The sequence below is a fragment of the Zonotrichia albicollis genome, chromosome 15 (assembly GCF_047830755.1).
Source record: "Zonotrichia albicollis isolate bZonAlb1 chromosome 15, bZonAlb1.hap1, whole genome shotgun sequence".
In the NCBI taxonomy this organism is placed as follows: Eukaryota; Metazoa; Chordata; class Aves; order Passeriformes; family Passerellidae; genus Zonotrichia; species Zonotrichia albicollis.
This window is the reverse complement of record NC_133833.1, coordinates 7,551,467-7,578,533: the sequence shown is the minus strand read 5'-3', so window position 1 is coordinate 7,578,533 and position 27,067 is coordinate 7,551,467. Positions and strand designations below refer to the sequence as shown.

The 27,067-nt window shown below is 45.7% G+C and overlaps 1 protein-coding gene across 2 annotated transcripts in view; it reads right to left on the bottom strand.

Annotated features, from left to right (window-relative positions):
- RASGEF1C (RasGEF domain family member 1C) overlaps positions 1–27,067 on the bottom strand; it is a 72,694-nt gene that overhangs the window by 31,683 nt on the left and 13,944 nt on the right. For both annotated transcript variants that reach the window (XM_074551894.1, XM_074551895.1), the window contains one exon: positions 646–828. In XM_074551894.1, the coding sequence (XP_074407995.1) occupies positions 646–822 (177 nt within the window). In that variant the 5' untranslated portion in view covers positions 823–828. The remainder of the gene's footprint in view (positions 1–645; positions 829–27,067) is intronic.

The window sequence follows — 27,067 nt, the reverse complement described above, 5'->3', positions numbered from 1 at the left end:
GAGGATGTCTGAATTCCACTGAAAATCCAGTGAAGTCAATAGCTTGCAGGACTATAAACCTGCTTCCAGTTTAGATCCTCACACTCTTGGTGAGGAAACATTTAATTTCTACTGATGGAGCAATGATTAGGATCTGGATTATGCTGTCCAGTGACTGTAAAGCTGTGAATACAATACAGGTAAATTACAAACCCACCAGAAGAAGCATCTCTGTCATCACCAAGGGAATGCTCTGTACATACAGGCAAACCTGGTGACTTCAGCAGACACTGAAGCTCAGCTAATTTAATGCCAGTTCAGACTTGGGAGCTTTTTGCTTCAGTTTTTCTCTAAACCTCTCTGGGAAGTACTGCTATTTTTGAAAAGCTCCAACTGCTACATCACTAATTCATCACCACGACAGCTCCCCCCAGCCCTGTTCTCTTATTTAAAGGCAGTATCATCTTTGGGATCTGCTTCTTCATGGGAACAATTACAGAGCAGTGAAACAGCATTTAAAGCAATGCATCAATTTACCAAGCTTTAATTGTATGCTGCTTTTAAATGAGCCCTCTTAATTCAAAATTTAACACATTTGCACTTTTGCATAAAATGCTGCCCCAATTCATCAAAATTAAACCATTTATTATACTGTGAATTGCTTACTTCAGGGTAGTAATCAGTGGTAGGTATCAGATGCTGGATTAGAGCATCCAGAGATGCTGAGGTAAGGTTTCCATCCTGGAAGATCAGTCCTCCTTGTTCACCTTCTTTTGAAGAATGTAGATGAGGGCTGAAGCCACATGGGGTAAACATACTGGTAGAACTCAGTGTTTGGGGCATGCCTTCCTGCAAGAGAGACAGGGACAAAATCCATCAGATCCACAGCCACATCTGTCTTCTGGCTGATTTGAACAACACAGCCACTAATGAGAGCTCCCTGTGCACAAAATTAACACGATCCCTTCTTGATAACCTCCGCGTCTCTCTCATTGCTGACACTGGCTGATGCATGGGCAGAACACAGAAAATGGAACATTTTGATTTACGATTTTGGGCCAGAAAGTGATGGCAGCTACTTTGGGCTCCCCCAGTCAAGGGTGGCTGTGATGATTCCCTTTTCACTGATCTCTGGGCAGGCCCACACAGGAGAGGGGAGATACTTGGGACAGACCTCAGCAGTTCCTGAACAGGATGAAGCAGTTTGTTTGAACCTCTGCCCCACTGAGAACAAGGCAGGGAGAATTTAGGGTGTGAGGGAGAGAAAAGGGGTGCCACCCTGAGCTTGCTTGGGATTGCAGCCCTGTGGCTGCTATGGGACAGCAGAGGTGTCACAGTGAGTGAGGAGACGGGAGCAGGAGTCAGCTGGGGGAGGATGGAACAGTGAAGGGAGTTGGAGGAAACAGAGAATGTGGGAGCTGATGAAGAGATTAAATAGCAAGGAAAAGAGAAATGAGGGAGAGTGAGAAGGCAGACACCTGAGCTATATTTGGAGCCCAAAGTTAGTCAGTCCTAGATCTATACTTAGGTACTAAATAAATGTTTCAAAGAAGTCCTGAGCACTCATCGCTTTCACTGGAGCTGCTCAGTCCTCAGCACTTCTGAAAAGGAGGCCAGGCAGACTCTGAGCACACAGCCCACATTCAAATCCCTATATTTCAGTTATCTGGGTTTTTCAGGTTGCATTCTAGGTTTCATCTTGATTTTGAGGCTTACAATCAGCTTTGAATGTTCCTCCTGTTGAGCAAAATTGTTTTGTTTTTGAATTGCTGCAGAGGGATGAGAGATTTTGCCCTGAGAGCTTTAAAGCATCTCCAGCTGCCTCTGAAATCCCCCCTGGAAGCTGCTACTCTCAGCTAGAGGCAGCATTATAGGGCATGGATGGGAAAAGAACAGTGTGTGCTCGCTTCCAGGTCTGCAAATGCATCACCCAGAGCAAGGGACCCCTCTGTGACATGACTGTTTGTTTTCATGTTTGATTTTACCTCATAAAAGGGAGGATAGGAAAGAGATAAGAGAGGAGCACCAGAGCCAAGCAAGATCTGCACCCTGAGCCCTGCTGGGCCAGCAGAGATCTCCCATGGCAGAAGGGCCAGGTGACAGCACTGCCAGGGCTCAGCACACACAGCCAGCACACTCACCTTGGGCTTTAACACATTCCTCTGCCCTTTTCTGTATTCTGGTCCCTCTCCTTTTCTGCTTCTTTACTATCCCATACCGTTTTTCCAAAGCTGACCCATGGATTTGGCTTAGAATTTGGAGTTTGCCTTTCTCCCCCATGGATATCAGCAGCTGTGCTATGACCCAGGCAGCTCAGCCTCAGCTCCAGGTACAGCTTGGTGAGGTCTCTCCTGCAAAAACCCTTCCCTGCCTGGCACAGCCCATCTGCTCCCCCAGCTCAGGGCCACCAAGGAGCAGGGAATCATTGCTGTGAGCCTGGGAGAGGCTGGGAGCTGAGTCCCATCCGTGGGAGATCAGGCTTTACAAGCAGAACTTGGGTGACTTCATCCTTCAAAGGAGGGAGCGTCCCCTGGAGCCAGCAGCTCCATCCCTTATCTCCTCCTGGGAGCCTCACACAGGCTGCCTCTGGGATTTGCAGCCAACAGAAAGGAACCAAAATGTCAAACCTGACCAATTCCTGCCCTGACTGGAAAATAAACTGGATGTTGGATTTTAGTTTAAGGACCAGAACATGTAAATGCTATCCCAGGCAGGATGGAAGTTGAAGCATCCAGTTCTAATGAATGTGCAGATGTGCCTGTTAATAAAGCTGTGAGAGCAAGTAATTGCTGCTTTTTGTGGCACATAGCTCAGACTCTGTGCAGTAAATGGGAAGGACTGCCAAATCCCATTTGTTACTTCTAACACTCTCTATGTTATGGCTTGTTTCTATGGCAATAATCCCAAGAAGGATTTCATGTCCACATAGATCAAGAAATAAATCTCATGGACATACAGCTGTCTAGATGAGGAAAAGAAAAAGTTAGAACAGCTGTGAACTTACAGGACACATCCTAGCTGCAGCATAAAACAGAACTCACAAGTAATGATTTATTCAGTGAAATCTCTCACTGTCAATGCCATTTTTATTATCAGATAGAAACCATCTAAACAGGATATTGCCTGAACTTCTGCATATTATTAAATGAGAAATCTTGCTGAAATACATGGTAATGCTTTTTAAGAAAAAGTACATTTTTAAAAAGGAAATAAAACAGCTGTACAGCTGTCACTGAGACATCTGTCTTGGGTATTGTCAAGAAATTAAATTTGACTTATTTATTATGAAGTTCCTGAGTAACCTCAAGTTTTCAGGCAAGGCCTGTGTCATACCTGAGCTGGTGCATGATTGCCACCTTACTTGCCACCAAAGAAAACTTGAAGGTTTTAACAGATGCCTTTTTCTCCCTTTTAAGTTACATTCACAGCAGGATGAGGCCAGCTGTACAAAGGATAAAAGCCTCTTGCACTACTAAGCTCAAAAATAACTAACATTAGCATTTGGTAGACATGAATTCAGGACAGGGACTTCACTGCCTAATTCCTTTTTCTGTTCATACATTTCCAGAGTTCTCTTTTCAAGAGTACTAAATAGAAACAAGATCTTTCTTTGAAAGAGCCCAAATACACAGACAAGGTTCTGCTGTCAGTCACTCACAGAACACAGAAACAAGGGAAGCACTGGGAGGAAAACAAACAAGCAAACAACCAAGGAGATTTGTCTCATTGAGCTCTTTGGATGATGGCAAAGGCAGCACAGGCAGAGGCAGCCCCTCCCCTGAAGGGCAGGGACAGGGTGAGAGGCAGCACTGCCAGGCTGCAGCAGAGAAATTCCAGCTGAAGAGAAAAAGAAAATCATCCCCTGAGCACTTTGGAAGAGGGGCCTGGAAAGGATGTGCAATTTCCATCCTGGGAGGTCTTCAAAACCCAACTAGACAAGACTCTGAACAACCTTGAAGCCCTGCTTGGACGGATGAGTGCAAGAGGTTGCTTCTGATTAGCTTCTCTGCAACTCTAACACACATTTCCAAGCAAGTATTGTCCCATTTCTGAGCTTTTTAATATAAACCCTGGCAAAATTGAGTCCAGAATATTAGATATTTGTAAAGAAGTCTAACTTGGCTAAAAAAAGGTTTTTCTGCTTTTCCTAGAAACAACAGCTCAAATGTGGTAAAAATGACTCAAAACCTCACTTGAAAACCTCTTGGACTTAACCTGAAGTCAATGAGATTTAAGCATGTGATTCAGCAGGTGCTTCCATGAACTTTCATCCAATTCAACACACAATGTTTTGCTGTTCCTCTCATTTCAGAAGCAAATTTGATGCCAATTTCAGTTGATAAATGGTGCTCTGGAGGAAGTGAGATGGTGAGATGTTAGTGAAGGGCAAACTTCCACCCCCAACACGCAAAATGACTGATGATACATGTGGCTGCACACACACAGCATTTAAACTACCTCTGTGCTCTGAAGGGCTGACACCAGGAGATAGAAAAATGTCTCTGCACTGGCTAAAAAATCCAAAAAAAAAATCCAGGGGCAGACTGTTTCTGAGACTGTCTCTGTTACACAGAACCTCCCATGGGGCAGAAGGCAGGGCATGGGCCTCCTTCCTTGCCTACAGGAAAACAAGGTGATAAATTGGAAGCAAAGGCACATTGGACTCAGCACTACCTGGAAAAAGGAACACCAAATGCTGCTGGGCTGGGCTGCTAACATTTTGTGTTAATTTTACTAAAATGTTATATCCACCAGCAGTGGCCAGAGCAATCACACCACCATTTAAAAAATAATGGCAACATTCACCTTTTTATCTTTCTCCACCGGCCAGCACCACTGTATTTCAACACAGTGATAAAAAAATGGCATAGACACTTCTCACTACAAATGATGCTGCTCACACAAAATATTTCAGGACTTGATTCACTGAGCTAAAGCATGGAACCAAAGGATCACCAGCGCTTGGGACAAAAATTACCCACAAATTCTGCACCTATCTACATCTGCAAGTGCCTTGAAATCTGTGGAAAACCTGATGGAAACTGTGGAGAAGTGCCCAGACCTGGAAGACTGAGGAGCTCAAAGGAGTCCTAAGCATGCACTGATCTGCAGCAGGAGAGCTCCAAGGTGCCAGAGGATGGCTGCAGCTGCAGCTCTGCCTCCCTGGGCCAGGCAGGTGACCTGCAGCACAGCCACAAGGGTAAATACCCCCCAGCATCCCCCAGCTCCACCACTGGCTGATACAAGTGTCCCCATGGCAAGTGCAGTTAATGCTTACGTGGACACGAAATGTTCAGGAAACATTTAATGTGGTTTTCAGCGCCTTTGATGTGATAAGTGTTTTATCCTTTATCAAAAACCTAATCACACTGTTTACTTTTGATCTTCATTTCATCTCTGCCTTCCATCTGCTGTGCCTCTCTCAAGGGGAAACAAGAGTTGGTACCATGTGACAAAGGGAACAGGGCTGCCGACTTATCTTCCTTCCCACCCACTTAACTTCTGGATTAACCAAATAAATAAAAGCCTTCCCACTCCAGGGATGAAAGGCACAGGGTTCTGACAATCTCCCAGCAGAACTGCAGGAGCTAGAGAGGGTCGTAAGGGGAGGTGTGGAGGCTCATCTGTGCCATGAGGGAGGCTCCAGTGCCACTCTAGCAAGTGTCACTCCAGTGTCACTCAAGCATGTCAGCATTCAGGGGGCAGGGGACACACCAAGGGTATGGAATACCCAAATGAAGCATTCATTTGGCAAGGCACAGACTTTAACAAACATACCTATTCCAGAGTGAGTTGGGAATCAAGACAGGAGACATTTCCCATCCCATCTCAATCCTGCAGAAGCCTTTTCTGATCAAACAATCACCAAACCATAACTAAAGGAAGATGGCAATAAAACATTTTGGAAAAACATCTTGATCAGTCTACTACCCAGCCATCACCAACCACATGGGGAACAACCCCTGTCCCCAGCCCCTGTCAGAACAGCACAAGCCACACTGAGGTCTCATCAGCCTCAGTACCTGCCCACTGCTGTCACACAAGCCCCAAACACCACTGAGCTCAGCAGAAACTGCAGTAGCAGATGCTCATTTTTCTTTACATTACTTTCAGTAATTTTCCAGCTATTCATCTTTGCTGACAAAAAAAAATATGCGGGAGATAATCATAACAAGTTAAAATTCAGATTTTTCTCTTCTGCTTTTGTAGGGAGGGAAGCAGAGGAAAGAAGAGAAAAGAATGCTGGTGTTTCAGAATACAAAAGGAAAACCACTGCAAAGTAATTGCTTCCAGTTGCCAAGGCCATGGTTAGAAACCTATTTCGGCAAGAGTACCTGGCACTAACAAACTCAATGTATTTGATGATGATGTAATTAGGAAAGTGGGAGCAGATGTAACTTTCTTATCACCTTTTCACCAGGCCCTAAAACATTCAATTTACAGCCCATGAAGTTGTGAGATTGCTGAAAACTCAACCTGTCAATCCCAGTACTGCTGGAAGTGGTTAAATGAGCAATATAATGAAGTCTCTACATGAGTTAGAAACACAAAGGAAGCACAAGGGATAAGAACAGTGGAGAAAAACATTTAACTGCAATATTCTCCAATCTCAATAATGATGATTACATCTCAATGCAGGTTCCCTCCCCTTTCCTACCCACTCCTTGCTGCAGCTGAGGACTTCACTGAGATTCCCATGAATGAGGCTGCAAGAGCAGCAAGTGAATGTATGGCTTTGGATATCTAATCAGAATTAGATGACAACTTTGTTTCCTTTGATCCCACCTGGTTCTCACCTCTTACTCATCCACCCACACGTATCACTTCCCTAAAGAGTTCACCCAGTGAAGCTGTCTCAGAGAGGAGGGGAAGGAAAACTCCTCACAAACCTAAAGCAGCTGTCACAGGGAGCAGCCTTGGGTAGAGGAAGGGGAGCTGAGCAGCAGAGAGGAGAGGACAGGACAGGACAGCTCCATGATGTGTTGTGGTAAACAACACTCAGGGCAGGGGATGTGGGCCAGGAGCCTCAGGGGGCCTGGAAAACTTTTCTTCTTTTTCTTCTGCAAAATTGAACTCCACAGAAATTACTGGGCTCTCCAACTCCATAGATTTACTCCAGGCTAGAACAAGATCTTCTGTAATTCCCCAAGAAATGCACAGAGGTGCACTCAAAGCTGCAGCAGAGCCAGTGTATGTCTGCCTGCTGAATCCATTCCATCATGTCAGAAAAATGATCTTGTACTAGAGGTTCATGAGAAATATCTTGCAGTCAGAAAAACAACCATGCTAACCAATTACCTCGAAACCTGATGGACATGCCTCAGAAAGAGGCCCAATTTACAGGTAAGGAGGCATTAAATCAATTACCAGCACGGTGCAAGCAAGAACAAGGTCACCTTGCTGAAGGAATATTTCTGTTTGTGCTCATGTCAGAGTATTTTGCTCAATAGAGAAAAATGAAAACCTGATTATCATGAATTTGGTAGACTGGGCTGAAGTAGAATGTAAATCAGAAAAGGGAAGATTTATGGCCAATTAAATTGAACTCCAATCAAAATCCCATTCAGGCAACAGTTCCCTGGGGGCTTCAATTTGTTAGTGCCACATTTTTTTAATAACTTTCTTTTTTATGTAACATCAGCAATAATAAAATCCCTTCAATAACAAGCAGAGCCATGAACACTTTATTTATCTTAAAATGCCATCATTGCCTGGAATCATAAGGCATTGAAAGGATGAGCTGTAATCGCTCAAGAACAACCCCCCACAGCACTGCAATGGGTGTAAAGCTTTTTTCCTTAGTCTCAGAGCAATTTCTCTTTTCATTAATCTGGTTCAAGTCTGAAGTATTTCTCCTGAGTAGCAGGGAGCTGGTGCTGACCCTGCCAGGAGAGCAGCACAGCTCTGACGCCTCAGACCCTTCCCAGTGCTGGGTGTGCACAGCAGACACAGCCCATGGCAAATCTGTGCCTCATCATTAGCAGATTTTTAGAGTTATTAGAGGGAGAAGGCTATCAACATATTCCAGATGCCCTTGACAATATTCAAATGCATGCCAAAGGCAGCAGTCTGGATTTCTCTCTTTAGGCTAGGAAATCTATTTTCTGCTCTCTCTCCCCTTACGCCTCCCCTTCCTCCAGAGTTCCTGGTATCTTGGTAAAGCCTTCAGACAATAAAAAACTATTCTGGTGCATAGAATTTTTTTAAAGTAAAAGTTATCCTTTCTTTATCAGCCCAGAAATTATCCGTTATAATTTTCCTCCCTTTTTTAAGGTAAGAAAGAGGCTAAATAGAAGATAAATGGGGAAAGGAAAATGAGAGTGCTTAGGGTGGGAATGATTTATTGTACCTTTTGTTAAACACTAAATTGCAAACTTTCCCCAGAGTGGAGTCAGAGCTCAACCAGGCATGGACAGAGAGGGAAATCCCGGAACAAAACCACACAGGCAGCATTCCCAGAAACCACTGACATCAACAGGAGCCTTTTGGCTCAGCTCAGCCATCACTGACAGGCCACCACTGGGACTGCCTGGAAATCAGTCAATGCTTGGGTCTTCTTCCTTCAGCAGTGCAAGTGGTGAGGAGAGGAAGTTATTTAAGGATAACTAACACTTGTCAGCTGCAGGGCTGTGTGGTTTTGTTGGGCAGCCTGGGCTGTGGCATCATCAAACTCACACCTAAAATCAAGACAGCCACAGTGGAAATTGTATTTAAATCCAAATACCTGAGCATGACATCCTGACTGCCTTCAGACCTCAGCAGCCACCTCCTCCCAGGAGCAGCTTCTGCCAGAATCTGAGGAATCAGAGAGGCTCAAAAGCAGCATGGCAGAGCCTGGCCCTGCAACACCAACAGCTTTGCAGGAGCAAGGCTGCCTCTCCCCAGCTAAATGAATGCTGTCTCCAGTGCATGCTGTCAGAATTACAATGGAAAGCCCGTAAATAAAACAAAAATGCAGATCTCAGTCCTCCTCTCATGACATGTTGGTGAGAACAAGCCCTGACAGGAATAAAAATCCTCCCACACTAAGCAAAGCAATTCTGCTATTTATGCAGAAGGAAGAAGGAAAGCTGTATATCAAACAAATAATTACAAGAGCAGCTTTATCAGTCCCTGCTGATTACTCTCAGCTCGGTTTGATGATTCTGCCAGAGCTCTGCAGGTTGTTCAGAGAGGTGGATGTCACAACATTTTACTTGCAGTTCTTTCCTTTATTAGCACCTACTGCTACCTGTCTCAGTCAAAAATCTTGGCATACATTTAGAAATTGGTCCCCTGGAATCTGTCAGGGAGGTTTAAAAACCTAGAAATCATATTTTTATACATACACAGACATCCTCGGATAGACACCACGTGAATATGAATGCATAATGATGTGTTTTGGGTGTTACATACGTAAATGCAGCTATATAGAGACATTCATGAAAGTGCACCCCTCCTCCTCAATATGTAAATACAGAAATTCAAGTAACTTCCTTACCACTGCTCCAGTTTGAGTGGGACAACATTTCTGTGACCTACTTTCTTCCCCAAATTTGCTAAAATATTAAATGGAAGAGGGTCTCATTTTTATCTCAGAAAACATCAACACACTGATGAGCAGCACAAGCTCTGACTGTCACCAATGTCATTTTATCAGCACTGTTCATTACAGTGTGTTCAAGCAATGCTCAGTTAGCAGATTAGGAGCAAAATTTTAAGTGACATTTGTGCCAATTACCCAGGTCTGGAGGCATCCCTGAGATTTATGTCCAGGCAAGGCATCCTTTGCGTGGAGCATCTCTGTGCCCCAGTGTGCAGTGCCTGGCTGAGAGAGGGGACAAACAACCAAGCTCCTGATTTATGGTGCTCACATCCCCGAGCCTCAGCTCACCTGCACGAGCTGTGGGCAGGAAAACGGAGAGGTCAGGGCTGAGTCTGCCTGTCAGTGATGGATCCAGCCATGCAGGCTCCCTAGCACAGCCCCCCTGAGCCCTGGAGAGGCACTGAACACTCAGATATTGGGGCAGGGAGGGTGGCAGAGCACAGGGGCTCCCTCAGCATGGCCAGCACAAACACAGACTCAGGTTATTCCATCCCAGCAGCCTCAGAGTGCTCCAGACTGATGAGCAGGCTCTCATCCTCCATGGGTGACATATGGACACGTCTCCCGAAAAGAAATGAGCTCGTGAGCTTCTGGATTTCCCCTTCTGCAGCACCATCTGTGCCTCTCCCATCCCACACCCGCTGCTGCAGCCTGACCCGAGGCAGCCCAGGCAGCAGCCCAGCATCCCTGGCTGCCCCAAATTCAAACACATTCACACTGGAATGTGCTCAAACCCATACGAGTTCTGCCTGCAGTTGGGCAGGCCGGGAGTCTTTGGCTGACAGATTTTCTCTGGCTGCATGAAGTATTTGAAAAAGAAAAAAAAAAGGAAAGGAGAGACTGCTGACATTTAGGATAACACTGCAAGTCTGTAGCTGGAAAATAAATCCCCCTGCTTCAGTAGGAGGAAATCTGAGCTGCAGCCCAAGCAGCAGCGCAGGTGAGGGTGCTGGGCTCACATGCTGGGGCTCCCAACAGCCCAGGGAAGCACCAAGCTGAGCCCTGAGCACCCCTTCCCCAGGGGCCAGGGCAAGGGAGAGTCACTGCTGAGCTGACTAATTACTCATTAGCCGAAATTAACTCTGCAAGACAATTCTGTGATCACTGCTAGAAGTCTGTCATTAAAAAGGACTGCAGACATCAGTTCTTAGCTTCCCATCAAAGCACCAGCAATGTGATGCCCTGGCTTTGGGACCAACAATCTGCTCTCAGAGAAACATGGGGATTGCCTGTGGTCCATCCAGCCCTCCCACCTGCCTCTCACACTGGCCACCACCACTGGGGGCATCTTAGACAGGCAGGAGCACTGCAGGGGCAGAAATGGAACGTTTTACCCACTACAGCTGCCTCTTTCTGCTCCTGAGTTAGGACAACACTTTGTACCCTGAAGCATGAGATTTAATATCCATCCAAAACCTGCTCTTATTAGTGATTCTCAGTGCCCAAGCAGAAATAACAACTCTCAGGAACCAGCACCAGAACTCTCAGAGCTATGGCAGGGAGCTCAGTGAAATACACTCCTGTCAGAGGAGCTGATTCTAAATATTAGGGGATGAATTTTTTCCTTGGCATCATTCCACTGATTTTTGTGCTATAAAACCCAGGGGTGAACATGGTCCAAGATATACACAAAAGTAGCTAAATTCTGAACTGCACTTGCTGACCTCATAACTCTTCAGCAGTTGAAATGTGGGCTACAAAGCCAATTTCCATAAGGGACATGTCCAGTTAACAGTGGGAGACTGTGCTGACTCGAGCTGTGTGAGCACACTACTGAGATATTTCCCACATAATCTACATTCATTCCATGCTTTTTGGAAGTGCTCCTCAAAGGTTGGTGTCAAGGGTGCAAATCCTGTAGATCAGAAAGATATGTGACCCATCAGAAGGCACAGAGCTGTAATCGCTCATTATTTTGGTGCTCTGAGAAGCCCCAAACAACTCACATGGGTTTTCTTCCCCTCAGCCTCCAGACTGCAGGGCAGCAGCTTGCCTAAGGTTTAGGCAGCCCAAATGGGGACATAGACACCCCTCTGGAATGCTTGGAAAAGGATATGCTGCACAGGGACAGTGAAAATCCCAATTTGTGTCTACAGATAGCACCCAACATATAAAAACTACATTCCTTCATTTTGCATCTTGTTTGAGCAACAGTGATGTTTTAATAGCAGCAACTCTAACTGTTATGAAATTGCACTATTTTAATAATACAACAAACTGGCTGATACAAAATTTAAATGCACACCAGAGTTGTTACCCTGTGGCTAAATGTCTCACCCTTACTTAATCTTCTCAGGCTCCAGACCTGCACAGACAGACACAGAACTTTAAATTCCACAGGGGAATTTCTGGTAAACTATGCATCTACAGGTATGCAAACATGGGATATTTGCAAAAGGAAGAGTCTAATGTCACCTGTAATCTCTCAAGCCTGTAGATTTATACCTGCAATTGAAGAAAACCCTTGACTTTCCACTCCGCATGGGAAATTGGATGAATCACAAGCTCAAATTAGGCCTGGCAGCAGCTCATAGCTGGGGCCATATTTTTGCCATCTTAATTCTGTTCTGTGGCCTCAAAAAGCTCTTGAAATCAGTGTGAGTATTCCACAAGGATGCTTCTGCTCATGTGGGTAAGGGGAGTCACCTTTGCTCCCCAAATACAACTGAAGGCTCACATCAATATTTACAGCAATGAGGTCAGAGATCACATTTAAAAACCCAGTCTCTGGTATTTGCAAACTTTCTAAGAGTGCTAATACCAAAAGCAGAAATGTGCAGCTTGTCTTGAAATGTTTATTCAACGAAACAATTATTTCAATTTGAATAACTCTAAAGAAGCTGAGCCAGCATCCTGCTGAATAAAAAAGAATATTGACAAGAATCCTGCTTTATACTCAGTTTAAGGCAGTAACAAGAAAATACACACAGCTCTTTATCAACAGGATATAATCCAAGTAGGAATATGGCATAGCACAGAGTGGCTGCAAGGACTGTTTTAAGAACACTCAGAACTTAAATAATCATAGAGATTAGGGGCCAAGCCAGCAGCATGTGCCAAAACCTGCATGGGTGGGTTCCCAGTACAACACACCCTCCATGGACCCATCTTTGGGAATAGGAGTCAGGCTGCACTCACACAATGAGTTTGCAGGAGGATGGACAAGCACAAGTGAAGATTTCATTGCTGAATGCTTTGCTAGGATGTCCCAGCTGCAGTTATGATGGACACAGGGTATGGGAACCTGATTAAAAACCAATGTGAACTCCATAAAGAGAAAACTGCGGAAGGGAGGAATGTTGTGAAGTGTGCAGTGCTGAGTGAAACCAGGGGGGTGAATGTTTGTAAATGACACTAATTAGACCAGAAAATGTAAGAATGGCAGAGCCTCACACAAACCTCCATTAAAGTTTCCAGCAGTACAGCTGAGGAGCTGAAACACCACAACAAACAGCAAAGCCCCTGCTCCAGGCTTCACAACTCTGCATTTAGACAGAGTGATGGTTATTCTGTTCTTTGGGAGGGCACTTTCAGATCCAGTAAAATTTCAAATTTTCCAATTCCCATTTCAGCAGTCCCTGCTGTACTTTTAGATGGCACTGAAATTTCACAGACTGTACTTCCCTACTGAAAGAATCTATTTAGGAGGGAAGCAGGAAGGTAACCAGCTGGAAATCCATGATGGAGGAAAGACTACTTGTTACCTCCCCAAGGGAGACAGAGGAGAGTAAAAGTTAATGGAAGGATAATCAGGAACTCTTCAGGGATATCAGTTTATATGCCAGGAGCATATATAACTGAGACTTGTTTGCATATCAAGAAATTACAGGAGAAGGTGTGACAGCCAAATGCAGCTTATGAAAATATGGCTATCAGTAAAGCTGATAGCTGCCTCGCATGTGAAAACCCAATCCTAACACTCAGCCTGGCAAGGGAAGCTAAATAACATCAATATGTCTGCTCTGGGCAGCCGTGCAGTGAAATCGCTTCTTATGGCATTTACAGTGTTTTCAGAAGACGTGCCTGGGACTCAGAGGAACAGGCTGGTTGCTTGGGGATTTCAAGGATGCCAGCTTAAAATATCCACAAAATTGAAATACTCAAGCTTTAAAACAACATGGTAGAAGCGGGTGCCTTTTAATAGTCAGTGGAAAAAAAAAAAAATCAACCCAGCAACTCAGAGATTGCTTGAAAACACCACACTGTGCTACATGAACAGGGCAAGACATAACTCAGTTTTTGACAGAGCTCTGCATATTTAAGTCCTTCAAAGAGTTTTAGCAGATTAAACTCCAGAGAAGCTGCAGTGTCCAAAAGCAGAAATGCATTGCTATTTATCTGCTCAGCAGTGCACACTGCAGTCACATCCCCTCACCTGGAGAGCTCTGTGTATCTCAGTGGGGCCAAGAGTCCCCATCAGTCCTGGCATGGGAGGACTATTTCCCTTTGGGAAATAGAAGGAATTCCCTTTGGGAAACAGAAGTAATTCACTCACATCTGAATTCCCTCCATATTGCTACAAGCATTTTTTTCCAAGGACTATCTTCTAAAGAGAAGTGTCTGTGAAGATCCTCCCTTCACACCAATGCTCCCATTCACTTCCATCTCACACATTTAATAAAGCTCCCAGCTGGTCCCTGCAAATGCCACTGCACTTTGGCCAGATCTGTGCCCTGACCTTCCTGCCAAGGCCAGCACAAAGCTCTCCTTCCTTCCCTCCCTGCTCCAGGCTGGTTGGCAGCACTGCTACAGCCTATTAAACACTGTGAAAACGAAGGACCATGGAAAGCCTTTCACTGGGATAAGTGATCAAATGCAGGATATTATTATTAGAATCTGTTTTGTCAAAAAGGAGGATATTGGCCAAGATTATCTCACTCCATTTTGTGATCGTTTCAGTGAAATTTTTCCCACTGGCCAAATCCGGAAATGTGTGGGAAATTAAGTGATTTAGCCTATTATCCATCTTTTACCACACTAATGACCAACATTCTTCTTGACTGTCCAGGGCATTTTTAGTGTGTGCCTGCCATTCATAAATACATAATTGCTTTATTGTTTAAAATCTGTATTAACATAGTGAGCAGCTACATGGCCACCACAATTACCTGGGGGCAAAAAAAGTTCCATCTCACATATGGTACAATCCACCACCATTTTTCAGGGCTGTAGTCCATTTTGCCAGCTGAGTGACTTCTCTGTGAGAACTCAGTTTCAAAATCCCCAAATCCTCCTCTTTTAAAGCTTTTCATGTTACACCAGCTCTTCATTCCACTTCACTGCCACACCACACACCATGAGAAGCCAGAGTCAAGAGGTTATTGTGGAGCTCAGTCCATCATTATTCAACACTCATTTCTACAAAAACCTCCAGGAGCTTCCAAGTTCCAAGCAACCCTTCCACAAAGAAAGAGTTTGGTCCAGCACCACATCTCCATCCTCTGTAGAATCCTCATATTTTTTTCCTTCTCTCTCACATCTCCAAATCTTTGATAATTTTCACCTTTTCTAGGCAGTTCAATGACACTTTTAATTTGCAAGTGAGTTCAGGCACGCATCTTACCGGATGAGTAGTTTCACTACCTGCATTTCAGTATCACATCAGTACTGGCCTTCTTCCAACCAGAAGACCTAGAAGAACCCTGAAGAGGTCTTTGTATTCAGACCAAGCCTTCTGCTGAGCTGCAGGCACCATCTGTAAAGTGCAAATGACATCACGGCGTGGCCGGCGTGTTCTTCCGACAGTAAATTTGTTTGGCACACCAAATCAAAACCGAGCTTTTTCAAATTGTCAGCATCTTGAGCTCAGTCTTGCAGCTAAACACCACGTTGTGTTCCTTCTACTCCACCACGTCTCACACTTCAGCAACAATGCAATCTCAGCAATCAAACCTGAGCTGGCACTTTTTGTGGTGACTCACAGAGGTGATGAAAATAAGATTGCTCTCCCAGACTTGGGCTGGCTCAAAGTGGCACCAAACCTATCACAGGTGTCTCTTAATTCCCCACCCTTTGTTCAAAGAATTAAACACTCACACAGAGAAGAGACAGATGCAGCAATGAAATGGCCATTTTACCCTCATTTGTCACCAGTCTGACTCCTAACTAATGGGGCTTAATGTAGTTGTACATTATGGTTTCAGATGGGTGTCTTTACTCACACTGAGTTATGCACTTCATGAGGAGCAGCAGCAAAACCACGCGCTCACCAAGCAAAGCACTGAGAAATAAGGCTGGAGTGAGACTCTGTAAGTTAAAGTGACATTTAGTGGCATAACAGCCACATAACCTCCAGATGTAGGCTCTTAACCCACAGCAGACTTATTTCTAAAGCTGCGTTTGTCACAGGTGACATGCAGCTACACGCTCCCCAGACACTGTGACACACAATAGAGAAACCTTCATCCTCTCTGAAGGCAGAAATGTTTGTCCTTGTCACCCAGTGAAAGATGGCAACTCCAGCCTGGTGTGTGCTGCAATCACACCAGCACAGGGAACCTGGCAGGAGGAAAATTAAAGCAGCCAAGAGGCAGTGCCTACCTTTTGAATCAATTTATCTCAGGGCACGCCTGCAGCCCTCCCCTGTGAGACATCACTGCTGTGCACTGGCAGCATCACTGAAATAGTCAACAAATATCGACCTCTGAAACACCAGCCAGGCTGTTCTGCAGGAACCCTGCATGTGACTCAGCGTGGGAATACATCTTCAAAAGCAAGAGTTTCAGGCACCCTTCTCTTAGAAAAAACCGAAACAAAAACCCAGCTCCCAAACAAACAGTTCACTTCAAACCACTCTTCCTCCTTCTTTTCATTTTTAATTGCACCAGGAATGAGCTTTTCTGGAGTACTATTTTGAAAGTCTTGGAAAAGTTCTGCCAAGTCCTAGAAAAACACAATGTAATTTTAAAATTACAGTCTGACAAACTGCTGCTTTGAGAGAACAACCATCTTCTAAATGACTGAGCAGGAGATCTCAATCTTTGCTTTACACAGGCCAGAGAAGGGACTGCAGGAGCATGTAGCGGTCACTGCTCTACTCCACGCAGGCCACAGACTTCAACAGTATCTGAACATCACCACATTGGTAATGAAAATCTCAAGGAATTGCTCTGCACCATCTTTGCTTGGCCTGAATTTGGTCACTGTCCTGAAAACATCAGGATGGTACCACAGCATGTCTGTATCGTGTTACAATGTCAGATTGATACCACACACCTCCATCAAATAATGATTAAATCCAATTGTGTTATTTCAGCCTGGGCTGGACTGTGCACTAGAGAATACTACACAGAGACAGGGCACATGGATGCAGCAATGATCACCTGAATGAGCTCATGGTCCACACAACAACCTGGATTGAAGCTGGAGGTGGGACACCAAAAGCAGTGATAGACGATCTCTGCCTCTTACCACAGATGGGAAAGAATTTATTTTCATTTCTACAAATCCTCTGCAGCTTTCAGACCTGTCAGTAATAAAGCACTTTGCAGCAGGAGCAAAGTGGTCCAGGATAATCCTGTAACATAACTCATCCTAATAAACTGCAGTGATGGGCAATGGCACCTTTGCTTGCTAGCCCTGCTTTGGAATCCCCCTCAGCAGGGACCACATCAGGCAGGGAGGATGTGGGGAGCTGTCAGAGGGCAGAGGAGACCCAGTGCCACCAACCCTTTCCCTGCACAGCCACACTACAGGTGCCACAAAGATGTCCCACACAGGACAGGATCACCAAGAGCAGAAGCTGCTGGCTGAAACCCAGACCCAAACTGCAGAACGTGATGCTATCTGCAAAGAAAAGTGATTTGGACAAAGTTCCAGCCACAATTCTGTCTTTTATCCCCAAATGAGCCCATGCCCTGCAGTCATGCGCCCTGGGTCCCAGAAGAGTGACAGTGTGTGAGATGTGGGACATGTGTGACATGCAGCCCCACTGCTGACAGCCTTGCTGGCAGGAGATTGAGAGTTTGTGTTGCTGAACATGAACCCACATCCTTCAGCTGACCCAGAGGCCATCAGACCTTGAACCTGAGTATCACCATGTCCCTATGACCAAGGCCAGCACAGAGCCACCACCAACAGCACCTGCAATACCTGCACCTCCAAGGAAGCTGCAAGAGAGGGTCAAAGCAAAGGAAAATCCACTTGTCTGGTGAACATTTGATTGTGGCACAAGACAATTTATCCAGGATGGAATTCACCCCTGAATTTTCCCCATGGGGGAAGGGAAAATTCACTTTTAAGCTTTAAAAACAGACTTAAAAAAAATCCAGCAGCTGGACACACCACATCCCACAGCAGGAGTGGGCCCATGTCTTCCAGCTTTAGTGATCCACAGAGCTCTGCTGTGGATCTTGTAGGCTGTAACCTAGGGTATTAACAGTACAAGATTTATGTCTAAAGCATATTAGTAACACTTTTAAATGGTGAAGGAGGCATTTTAGCAAACGCTAAATTCTGCAGAAGCTCTGTTTGGCAGAGTTATCGATAATCCTATTAATGACAAGGTGCAATTTACAGCAAACTGGCAGTGGAAAGGAGATACAGGACTTATGTGAAACAAAAAGATAATGCAATATTATTCCATTGACTGTGCTTTCTCTTAATTGCCTTGTTATGTATGCTCAGGGCTCACAATCTATCACGGATGAAGTTGTTTGTTCATAAAGCAGCACACAAGAGGTTTTTAATCCAAGATCCCTCTAGCTGCATTCAGGATTCATTTCAAAGTTGTCTTTAATTTTTCCATTTTGTGTAGGTTTATCCTAATATTAGCAGGCACTCCTCTGAAAAGAAATTGCTGCGCTCAGTTGTGCTGCTTGTCCTGGATTATTTGACTGCTTACTAAGGCTTTACTCAGTAAGACTGCACAAAGAGACATAACTTGCAAAGCAGACTGCAGGGCTCAAGTCACTCATCCCAGGTTTGCAGAAGGGCTGCTGGCCCTCAGGACTGAATCCAGCTCATTTGTGCATTTGTACAGACCTTTTGCACAATTATGAAACAACTCTATCAAACCGAATGCATAATGCTAATGTAACAAGCAAACTTAAACCTCTAAGAACATATCTCTCCTATTAAGACATTAAAAAATACATTGGAAATTTTAAAGGTTGCAGAAAGATGCATTTGAGGCTTTGAAATTACTTAATTTGTTTTCTTTTCAACATTATCTCATCTTCAGGTGTCTGTGTGGGAGGGCAGACAGATGGTTACTCAGCCGAGGAACTTGAGGCTGCTCTGCCTTTGTACAATGGCAACAACCATCAGTCTGGAAGGAAGATGGGCTTCAGCCCGGGCCAAAGTCCAAATTCAGGAGAAGAGACTGTGGAAACATCCTTTATGGGAACTGCTCAGATCCAGCTTTTGTGTGGTTTTGCTTCAGCTTCAATTCCCAAGACTCTCACAGATGGATTTGGTCATTACACCATGAACAGCTAAAAAACCCAAGGTGCGCATTTTTATACCATATATAGCGGTAAGAATGTCAGCTATGCCGGGAATGAAGATGATGAATGAATTTACTTTATTTCTAGTTTTAATTATTGGGTAAATTCCATTTAGCACCGAGAATGTGAATGTGTTTTATTACAATAATTTGCTTCCGGCATGAAGCCAAGGCAGAGCTTCCAAGCAAGGGGGAGGGGGCATTAAACTGTGTGTTGAAAGCACTTGACATTTCTCCATTTCATTTCCTAGGTGCCACATCATAAATAAGCTCAATAAACTGTTCCTTACAGCCCTGGCCAATTTGAAATCCTACCTGATAGATTTATTTCAAGTATACCCTGTCCTCCAAAGCTGCTGGGAAACAACAACTTGACACGGCCAGCCTGTTATTTCTAGATCTGACATTGTCTGGACATCAGCAAAGCCACTTCCAGTGCTTGTTTGCAGAGATGCTGAAAGTCACAGGAAGCTGATGGCTGCCTGCATTCATTGCTGAAGACACAACAGGTAAGCCAGGTGACATTCAGCTGTCCTACATCACAGGGACTACCCAGAAATGGAGACCACAAAAATGAAGAAATAGATTTGGGGTGTTTTCAATTCGTATTCCACAGTTTAGGAGAAATAGAAAACGATCCCTTGCTTAGTATTAACAACATTGGCCAATCTTTAGCTCTACTCACAATTGCAACCAAGTTGATTTGTACCAGAATAACTCAAGTTTCTTAGAACTTTCCCGTCATTAAAGCTATCAGCTGGCATTGCCTGCCTCGGGCAAATGCAGAGCAAAAACCCCCAGGTGTTTCTCTAGGTGTGTTCTTATTAAAATACACACTTGGCTGTGTCCTCCATGCAGATGATTGATGTGACGAGGACTGGGACTGGACTTTCCAATTTGCGACAGCCTTACCTCAAAACAAGCTGCAAATGAGAGTGTCACAGTCTGCTGTATTAATTCAGGTACATGGTGAAATTAGTGAAAACAATCAGCCCTGGGTCTGACACAGGCAGTGCAACTGTTTCACACAGCTTCTGTAAGTTGGGGGCTAACACCACAAGGACCATCTGCAACCACACCTTTGGGCTTCTCAACTTGAGCTGTTTCAATTGAGCTGCTCTGGCTGAAATTTCAGCCTCAAGTCAAACCCTATCCTGTTCATCCCTCCACAAGGCTGTTCACCACCAGCACCCTCTGCATGCCCAGAGTCCTCCAGCAGCATTTGCTTCTCACACCCTCAGTGCAGCAGCCTGGCCTGTGAGCCCAGCTGGAGCTGCTGGCACAAGGAGACAGCCCAGGAGATTTCCACGTTATCATGGCTCTCCATGAATGACTTTGAAGGGATTTAGAGATCCTATCTTCAGGAGACTGGCTGGAAGGACACTGCCTGTGCAGGCAAGCTTGTTCCATCCAGTCTTTTATCCTGTAACTTGCAGGATCTCCACACAGCAGAGATAATCCAGAACCACCCTTGCCAAAGCCTCCTACACAAGGCCTGTAGGAAGGTCATTTTCAGCTGCCAGAGCAATAAAGGAGGATGGGACAACACAGCCTTTCCTATTGGATAAAGATGTTTATTCCAACCTACACATCAACCACCATTGTTTTCATTAATAAGTATTCAAATCTCATCCTGTTATGAGCTCCAGAATTACTTTTACTAGTTAGTTTACACAACATACATAATTACATTTCCATGAATACAAGCCCCACTTCCTGTCGTGCCTTTCCACCCAGAGAACCAGCTCAGCACTACATTAATGCATGGCTGGAGGCTGCCAAGGCCCTGGGAGCTCTGGGTGCCTCCTGACAGGGAGAAGCCTTGCCTGCACAGTGGGGAGCAGGAGCTGCACCTGCCATGAGCAGTAAACAGCTGTCCAAGGGTGCTGTGGGTTCCTGTGCACAACTGTGGGGCCCAGGGGAAGCTCCATATGCTCTGAGATATCGGGGTGATGCTGGCAGACAGAGGCTGCTTGGCTCTGCACAAGTGCTGGGGATGGGGATGGGACAGTCCCTGCTGCCAGCCCTGCAGGAACACACATGCTGTCCCACAAGGCAGGGTTCCAGCAGCAGCTGCCAGGCACTCAGTGGAGCCACTCACACCAGTGCTTCTGGGTGCACTTGGAAATTTGCACAAGTGTCTTAATGCTTGGCAGACTCCCTGGATTCCCTACCACTGGGGAACCAGGCACAGAAGAAAGGACACTCTCCACATTTCAGCCACTGCAGGAGTTATCAGAGAGACTTCAGTGAAGGAAACAAGAGCTGAGCTTCACCTCTACATTCTGCTCATGCCAGCCGCAAAAGGGAGGATTGGGCAGAGAGAGAACAAATCACAAGGTTGTGGTTTCCTTCCAACAAACAGAGCTCAGTGCAGTGGTTGCTCTGGAGCCAAATCCCCTCCACTCCTCCCAGCCCGTGCCCTCTCAGGGCTCCCAGCAGGGCCGGTCTGCAGGATGTTTCTGTTCCCTCATCTACACTGAGATGTGAATGATCCTCCAAGTTACAGGGTGGCAAACATCAACCTGGCACAAGTTTCCCTCTCCTGGATGAGACATCAGCCCATGCCAACCACTGCTGCATTATGCACATCTCAAACTGCTCCAGCTCTGCATTAGCATTCTGAGGCACAGCTTCATCCTCCTGCTTCAGAGACCAGCCCCTGCTTTACATAAATCTTTAATGAAACGCTCTGCCTCAAGCACCGTGCCTAGGAACAAAAGGCAGAGTTGAAGGGAAAACAGTTTTACCTCCAAAAAACCAAAGCAGCTCTACAAATAGCACACAGAAATTACATTTGCTGCACCAATCTGGAATCCCTGGAGCACCACTATAAAGAAGGCAGAGAAATGAGAAGCTGGGACAAGTGTAAGTGCTTTGCAGAAAGAGAGGCAGGAGAGCCATCCAGCTGAGCTTCATGCTAGAAACACATCAGGACAGACCCAATCTCCCAGTGCTCGTGTCTGGCTGATGCCCAAGTGGGAGGCTGTGAAGCTGCAGGTGCCAGGCTGGCACCAAATGCTCCCCCAGCAATGCAACAGGTCAGCAGACTGATGTTAAAGCCTCGAGATTTAAAAACATGCACAAGTCTATCAAATTCCTATTCCCCAACCATAAGAGTGCCTATGGTTAATGCTGTCAAGTGTTTCAAGTGCTTCCCTCAGGAATTTAAAAGCTGTAAATGTTCATCACCCCCTGCCACACATGCTAAGTAGAAATAGGACTAGAAACTGAAACTGCATGGATCAGGATGAGGAATTGTTATTTTAAGATAAAACTAACTACGTACCATGAAGCTAAAGATAAAATCGCAAGGGCTGGCAACAGAGTGTGACAAGGACAGTGAGAGTCCTGGTGCAAAACAGTGACCAGGAGATGCTACAAGATCCTCAGAGCTGAGAACCTGCAGTGCAAAGACATCCAGCATTTAGGGCTTCACACTGCAACCCTCGATGTTTTCAAAGCAGTCTACAGGAGTTAAGGCATGTACCTTCCATTAAACTTAATGGGAAATGTTTGCTTAAATCCTCAAGACTGCCTTGAAAATACGTATTTCAGATTCACAATCTGGACTGGATGCTTTAATTTTAATTTTTAATATTCACATCTGCATGTAGGCCCCAGGTCAGTAAATCATTTAAATGTGTGCTTCAACATTCAACAGCCAACAAAGCTACTCATGTGCTCAAAATTTAGTAAACATATAAATGTCCCATCCAGCAGAGATGGAGCTGCTCAGATGGTTCTGGGTTTTGCTGAACTGATGCCTGAAGCCTGCAGAGGCTGCCATGAGAAGTTCCATTTTGCCAACACGTATCGCAATGTTACCATGCTTAAAACTATAAATCAAGGGAAAGAGCAATGCCAGAGACGTGCTCAGAGACAGCCTGGTGTCTTGGAGACATTGGTGCACTTTGGCTTTCTCATCCACATTTTGGGTTCCCTAATCAGGGATCTGAACTGAGTTGAAAAACTGGATCCAATTGGATGTTTTTCAATTATGCTTTAATTTCTACTGAGCAGCAGGAATCCTAGGCTAGGTTTTCGGTATCACATAAACATCTGTGGAGAAGATTACAAATAAAGCACAAAAACTGTCCAAACACCCAAATCAGTACCATAAAATAACAGGAATGTAGTGTAGAACAAACCCTCCTCCCCAGTTAGATTTCAAATATACAAGATACAAATGGCTCTGGCAATTCAAAATGCCTTCAGATTTGTTTCCCCTTTAGCTCTGCAGGGATGGGATGACCAGGGACAGGAACTGAGCTCAAGAACTTGAGCTGAAGGCCCAGTGATGGGCAGGGAGCGTTATGCCCCTTGGGAGGAGGCACTTTGGGAAGGATCACCAAGAATATTTAGGGCTAATCTCCAACTTGGGAACTGAGGTGTCTGAAAGCGTGGAAGTATTTGGATCTCATCATCAACTTCTCCTCACCCCAGCCAGATTAAGAGTCTGACAATAAGCAATCACTACATGCACCCAACATTTTAGCTTTATAGAGCCAAACTGCTATTTGTGGGTGCATTTTTATACTCATAACTCAAAATTAATCATATAAAAGCTCAGCAGTTTCCACTTGCAATCACATCCAAGGTAAGAAGTAGGCAAGACAGCATTTGGATGTTAAACATGATGTGGTGTGACTGTGCAGAGAGTGCAGCCGAGATCCTGCTCTGCTGCCTGTTGCTTTCCTTGCAGCTGGCAGAGAGTGGGATGGGGCGGTTCAATCTGCTGATCTAGCAGAGAATGAAAACACTGAGAGGTAAAAACCCCTCCAAGGACTGCCCTGCCTTTTAGCAAATCAAACACTGCCCACAGAGTGAGCCCAGGGAGCCTGGTGCTGTCAGTGCCACAGCTGCAAACATGAGCCAAGGGGAGGGAGGAGATTCCCTTTGGGCATCAGTTCATGGGCAGGGTAAAACCTTCAAGCCACACTCTCAGTGAGCAAGAGGCATCCAGCACATGTGGGGGAGGAGACAGCACTGTTGGATTTTGGATCTAGCCAGCAGACACAGACAGGCTTGCAGAGGAACACACAGCACCAGGGCAAGCAGAGATGTGCCCATAAAAATCCCAGCACGGGGCTCACAATCTGCGGGATTGCTCCCACAGCTGAGCCCAGGCACGCTCACCCAGGGGGGCACATTTGGCCTCCCCTCGTTCAGCTGGGCCTGGACAAACCCTGCCAAGCACAGAGCACACACCAAACCCTCCCCACTCCCCGAAATCCGCCTGGTGCCCTTGTCATGTGGAAGGACGAGCACATGTGAGAGAGGCAGGAGCTGCCCACATGCAGAGTGCTCAGTGCCTGGTGCTGCAGGAATAAGGAACATTTATCTGCATGGGGACAGACAGCAGGCTCATGCCAGCAGGCACCAGCCACAGCAGCTCACAGCTGGACAGCTGCACAGAATCCCACCTCAGGCTGTGATCACAGCCTGGGCTGTGCCACACTGTCCTTGAGACACTCAGCTGGGCCCCACTGAAACCATCCCTTATCCTCTGCACTGGTGCTGCTGGCAGGCACTCAGCAAACTGCAGGGCTCTCTGCAGCCCTGAATTCCCATTCTCTTGTAAGGTTATCACCCTGGCCCTTCTGCTTTGGAATCCCCATCCTCCCACACATGCACAGACCCCTACTCCTACATTACAGCAAGGCAAGGACTCCCATGAACAGGTACTCTGAGCATGCCCTGCATAAAGAACAGGGCTCCCTTGAACTCATTTCTGTGTGAAAGACAGCTTCATTTTCAGAAAGAGCAGCTCATCTTGATCCTTCTGAGTAATTCCACTGATTGGAGCCACCGGTAGATTGCTCTGTGGCTCATTGATTAAGCTCAATGTGAATAATTGCATTACTGAAATAGATTGGCTCAGGCACCACTGAAGATAAGTCAGAGCAGCCAGGGGTGGCAGGAGCAGTGCACCCACCTGCACAAGGGCCACCCTGGCACCCTGATTCTGGGATGACAGGACAAGGGGCCTGTGTGGCTGCCCAGGGCTGACCTCCAGAAGGTCAGCAGCTTGCCTGCTCTTCCCCATGGCTGTATTTCACTCCCAAGTGGATGGGCCACTCCACACCGTGGCCCCAGACGAGGATTTGGTATGCATGACAGTGCTCCTGGGGGCAGTGCCTACACGGAGCAAGGCTAAACATGCTGACAAAGGCAAGGGAAGTGACCTGGAAATGACAAAGTGAAGCAAGGGAAGGAGCAAAGACGAGGTGGCTGAGGAGAAGCATCTGCACAGTTATTTCTACAGAGCCCACTGAGGAAACACAGCGAGGTTTGTCTGACACAGTTGGTGCAGTGCAGGCACTGCTGGATGTCTCTGCTGTGGGCAAAGCTCTGTGGATTGGCAGCCAGAAGATTAATCCTGCACCTTTCACAAGTGGTGGGGGCTACACAGAATAAAAACCCAGCTACTTTAGTTTTCCATCACGTAGAAGATGATGTGGAACGGCAGAGACGCAGTGTCCTGAGCACAGTCCCAGCTTCTGGCAGCAAGCACAGGGCTGCCACACAACTCTGAGCAGCTTAAACTGTAATTCTCAAGGCTGAGGTCCCTTTTTCATAACAAGAAACAGCAGAAAAAATATTTTGAATATGCAGAAGGAATAATTTATAAAATTGAAGATGAAATAAAAAAATCTAAAGAGCTGCTTTTATGATAGATGAGGTTTTAAACACCACATGAGACAAGAGACTTCCCTTAAATAGGTGCCAGTTAATTAATGAGATTTGGTAAATGAGTGCATTTCCTGCACAACAAACTACAGGCTTCCACTTCCAGAGTACATTATGTTAAATTGGACAAAGGCCCATTATTCTGGAATAAAAGATTGCCCACTGGAGGGTTCACACTGAAGTATTCCAAGAATATCTTCATCCAGGAATACAAGCTGTGTATTTGCAAGCGGAAACCAAGCAATCCTTAAAAATACCAATACCTCCTACAGGAGCTGGTACATTCCAAGATTTAGCATTTAGTAGTAAAAAAAAAAACAACCCCACAGTAGCTCAGCCTGTTGGCATTACAAAAGCTCAGGAGACAGGGATGAGCTGCCTCCTGTGAGCAGAAGGCTCTTGAGGCAGGTTTATGCTCTGCAGTATAAAGCAGTGAAGTGGCCCCATCACTGCACAGATATCACATCTCACACTCTAAGCACCTGGGGGCCACTGTGTGAGCTGGTTTGGAGGGGGTTAACAGCATTTCTGCAGTGCTCTCCCTGCAGGGTATGGACAGGACAGGCTCAGCATCTCCAGCACTGGGCAGAAATCCTCAGTGGCCTTGGGCACCAACAGCAAGGGCTGAGTGCACGGCTTGAGCAAACAGACGTGCTGGAGCCCACCAATGGATACCTGCTCCCACTTCACTCTGGAGCACACAGCAGGGCAGCTTTCCATCACAGATACCCTAAACCTGCTGGGAGAGGGCAGGGGCTCCACTAACAAGGTGAACAGCAGACAGACCAGTCCCAAGTGCAGAGCGGGTTACCAGGTTTCTGCCCAGCTCAATCTGTAACTCTCCCAAAGCCACTTCCCCCAAATTCCTCCCCAAAAAGCTTTACAGCCACAGAGTGCTCAGCACAGATGAGGGGACACTCAGAGGACTCCAAGGCAGGTAAGGCATTTGGGACAGACAGCACCCTGACCACACAACTCCAGGTGCTCACTCCCCAGGCCAGCTTATCATAACCCTCAGCAGACTCTGTGCTACTGATAAAAGACTATTTGAGTTGTTCTATGGAATAATAAGCACCAATCTGGCCACCTCAGGAACAACTCTGAGCACTCTCACTACAAAGAGTCAAAGTCAACTCACCAGGATGCCCAGCTCTTGACTTTCATTATGGAAAATTATTCACAGCAGAAGTGTCACTTCAGCAGTGTACAATTTCTTGTCACCATAAATATTTTCATATCATTACTTTCTTTCTCTTACACCTGTGGAGTCTTAGACCACACCGATTTCTTCACCTGTGCAAAGCTTTTCCCAGACAGAGGACAATCTTTAACTTCTGGAACACAGAGCAAAACTCACAGGGACC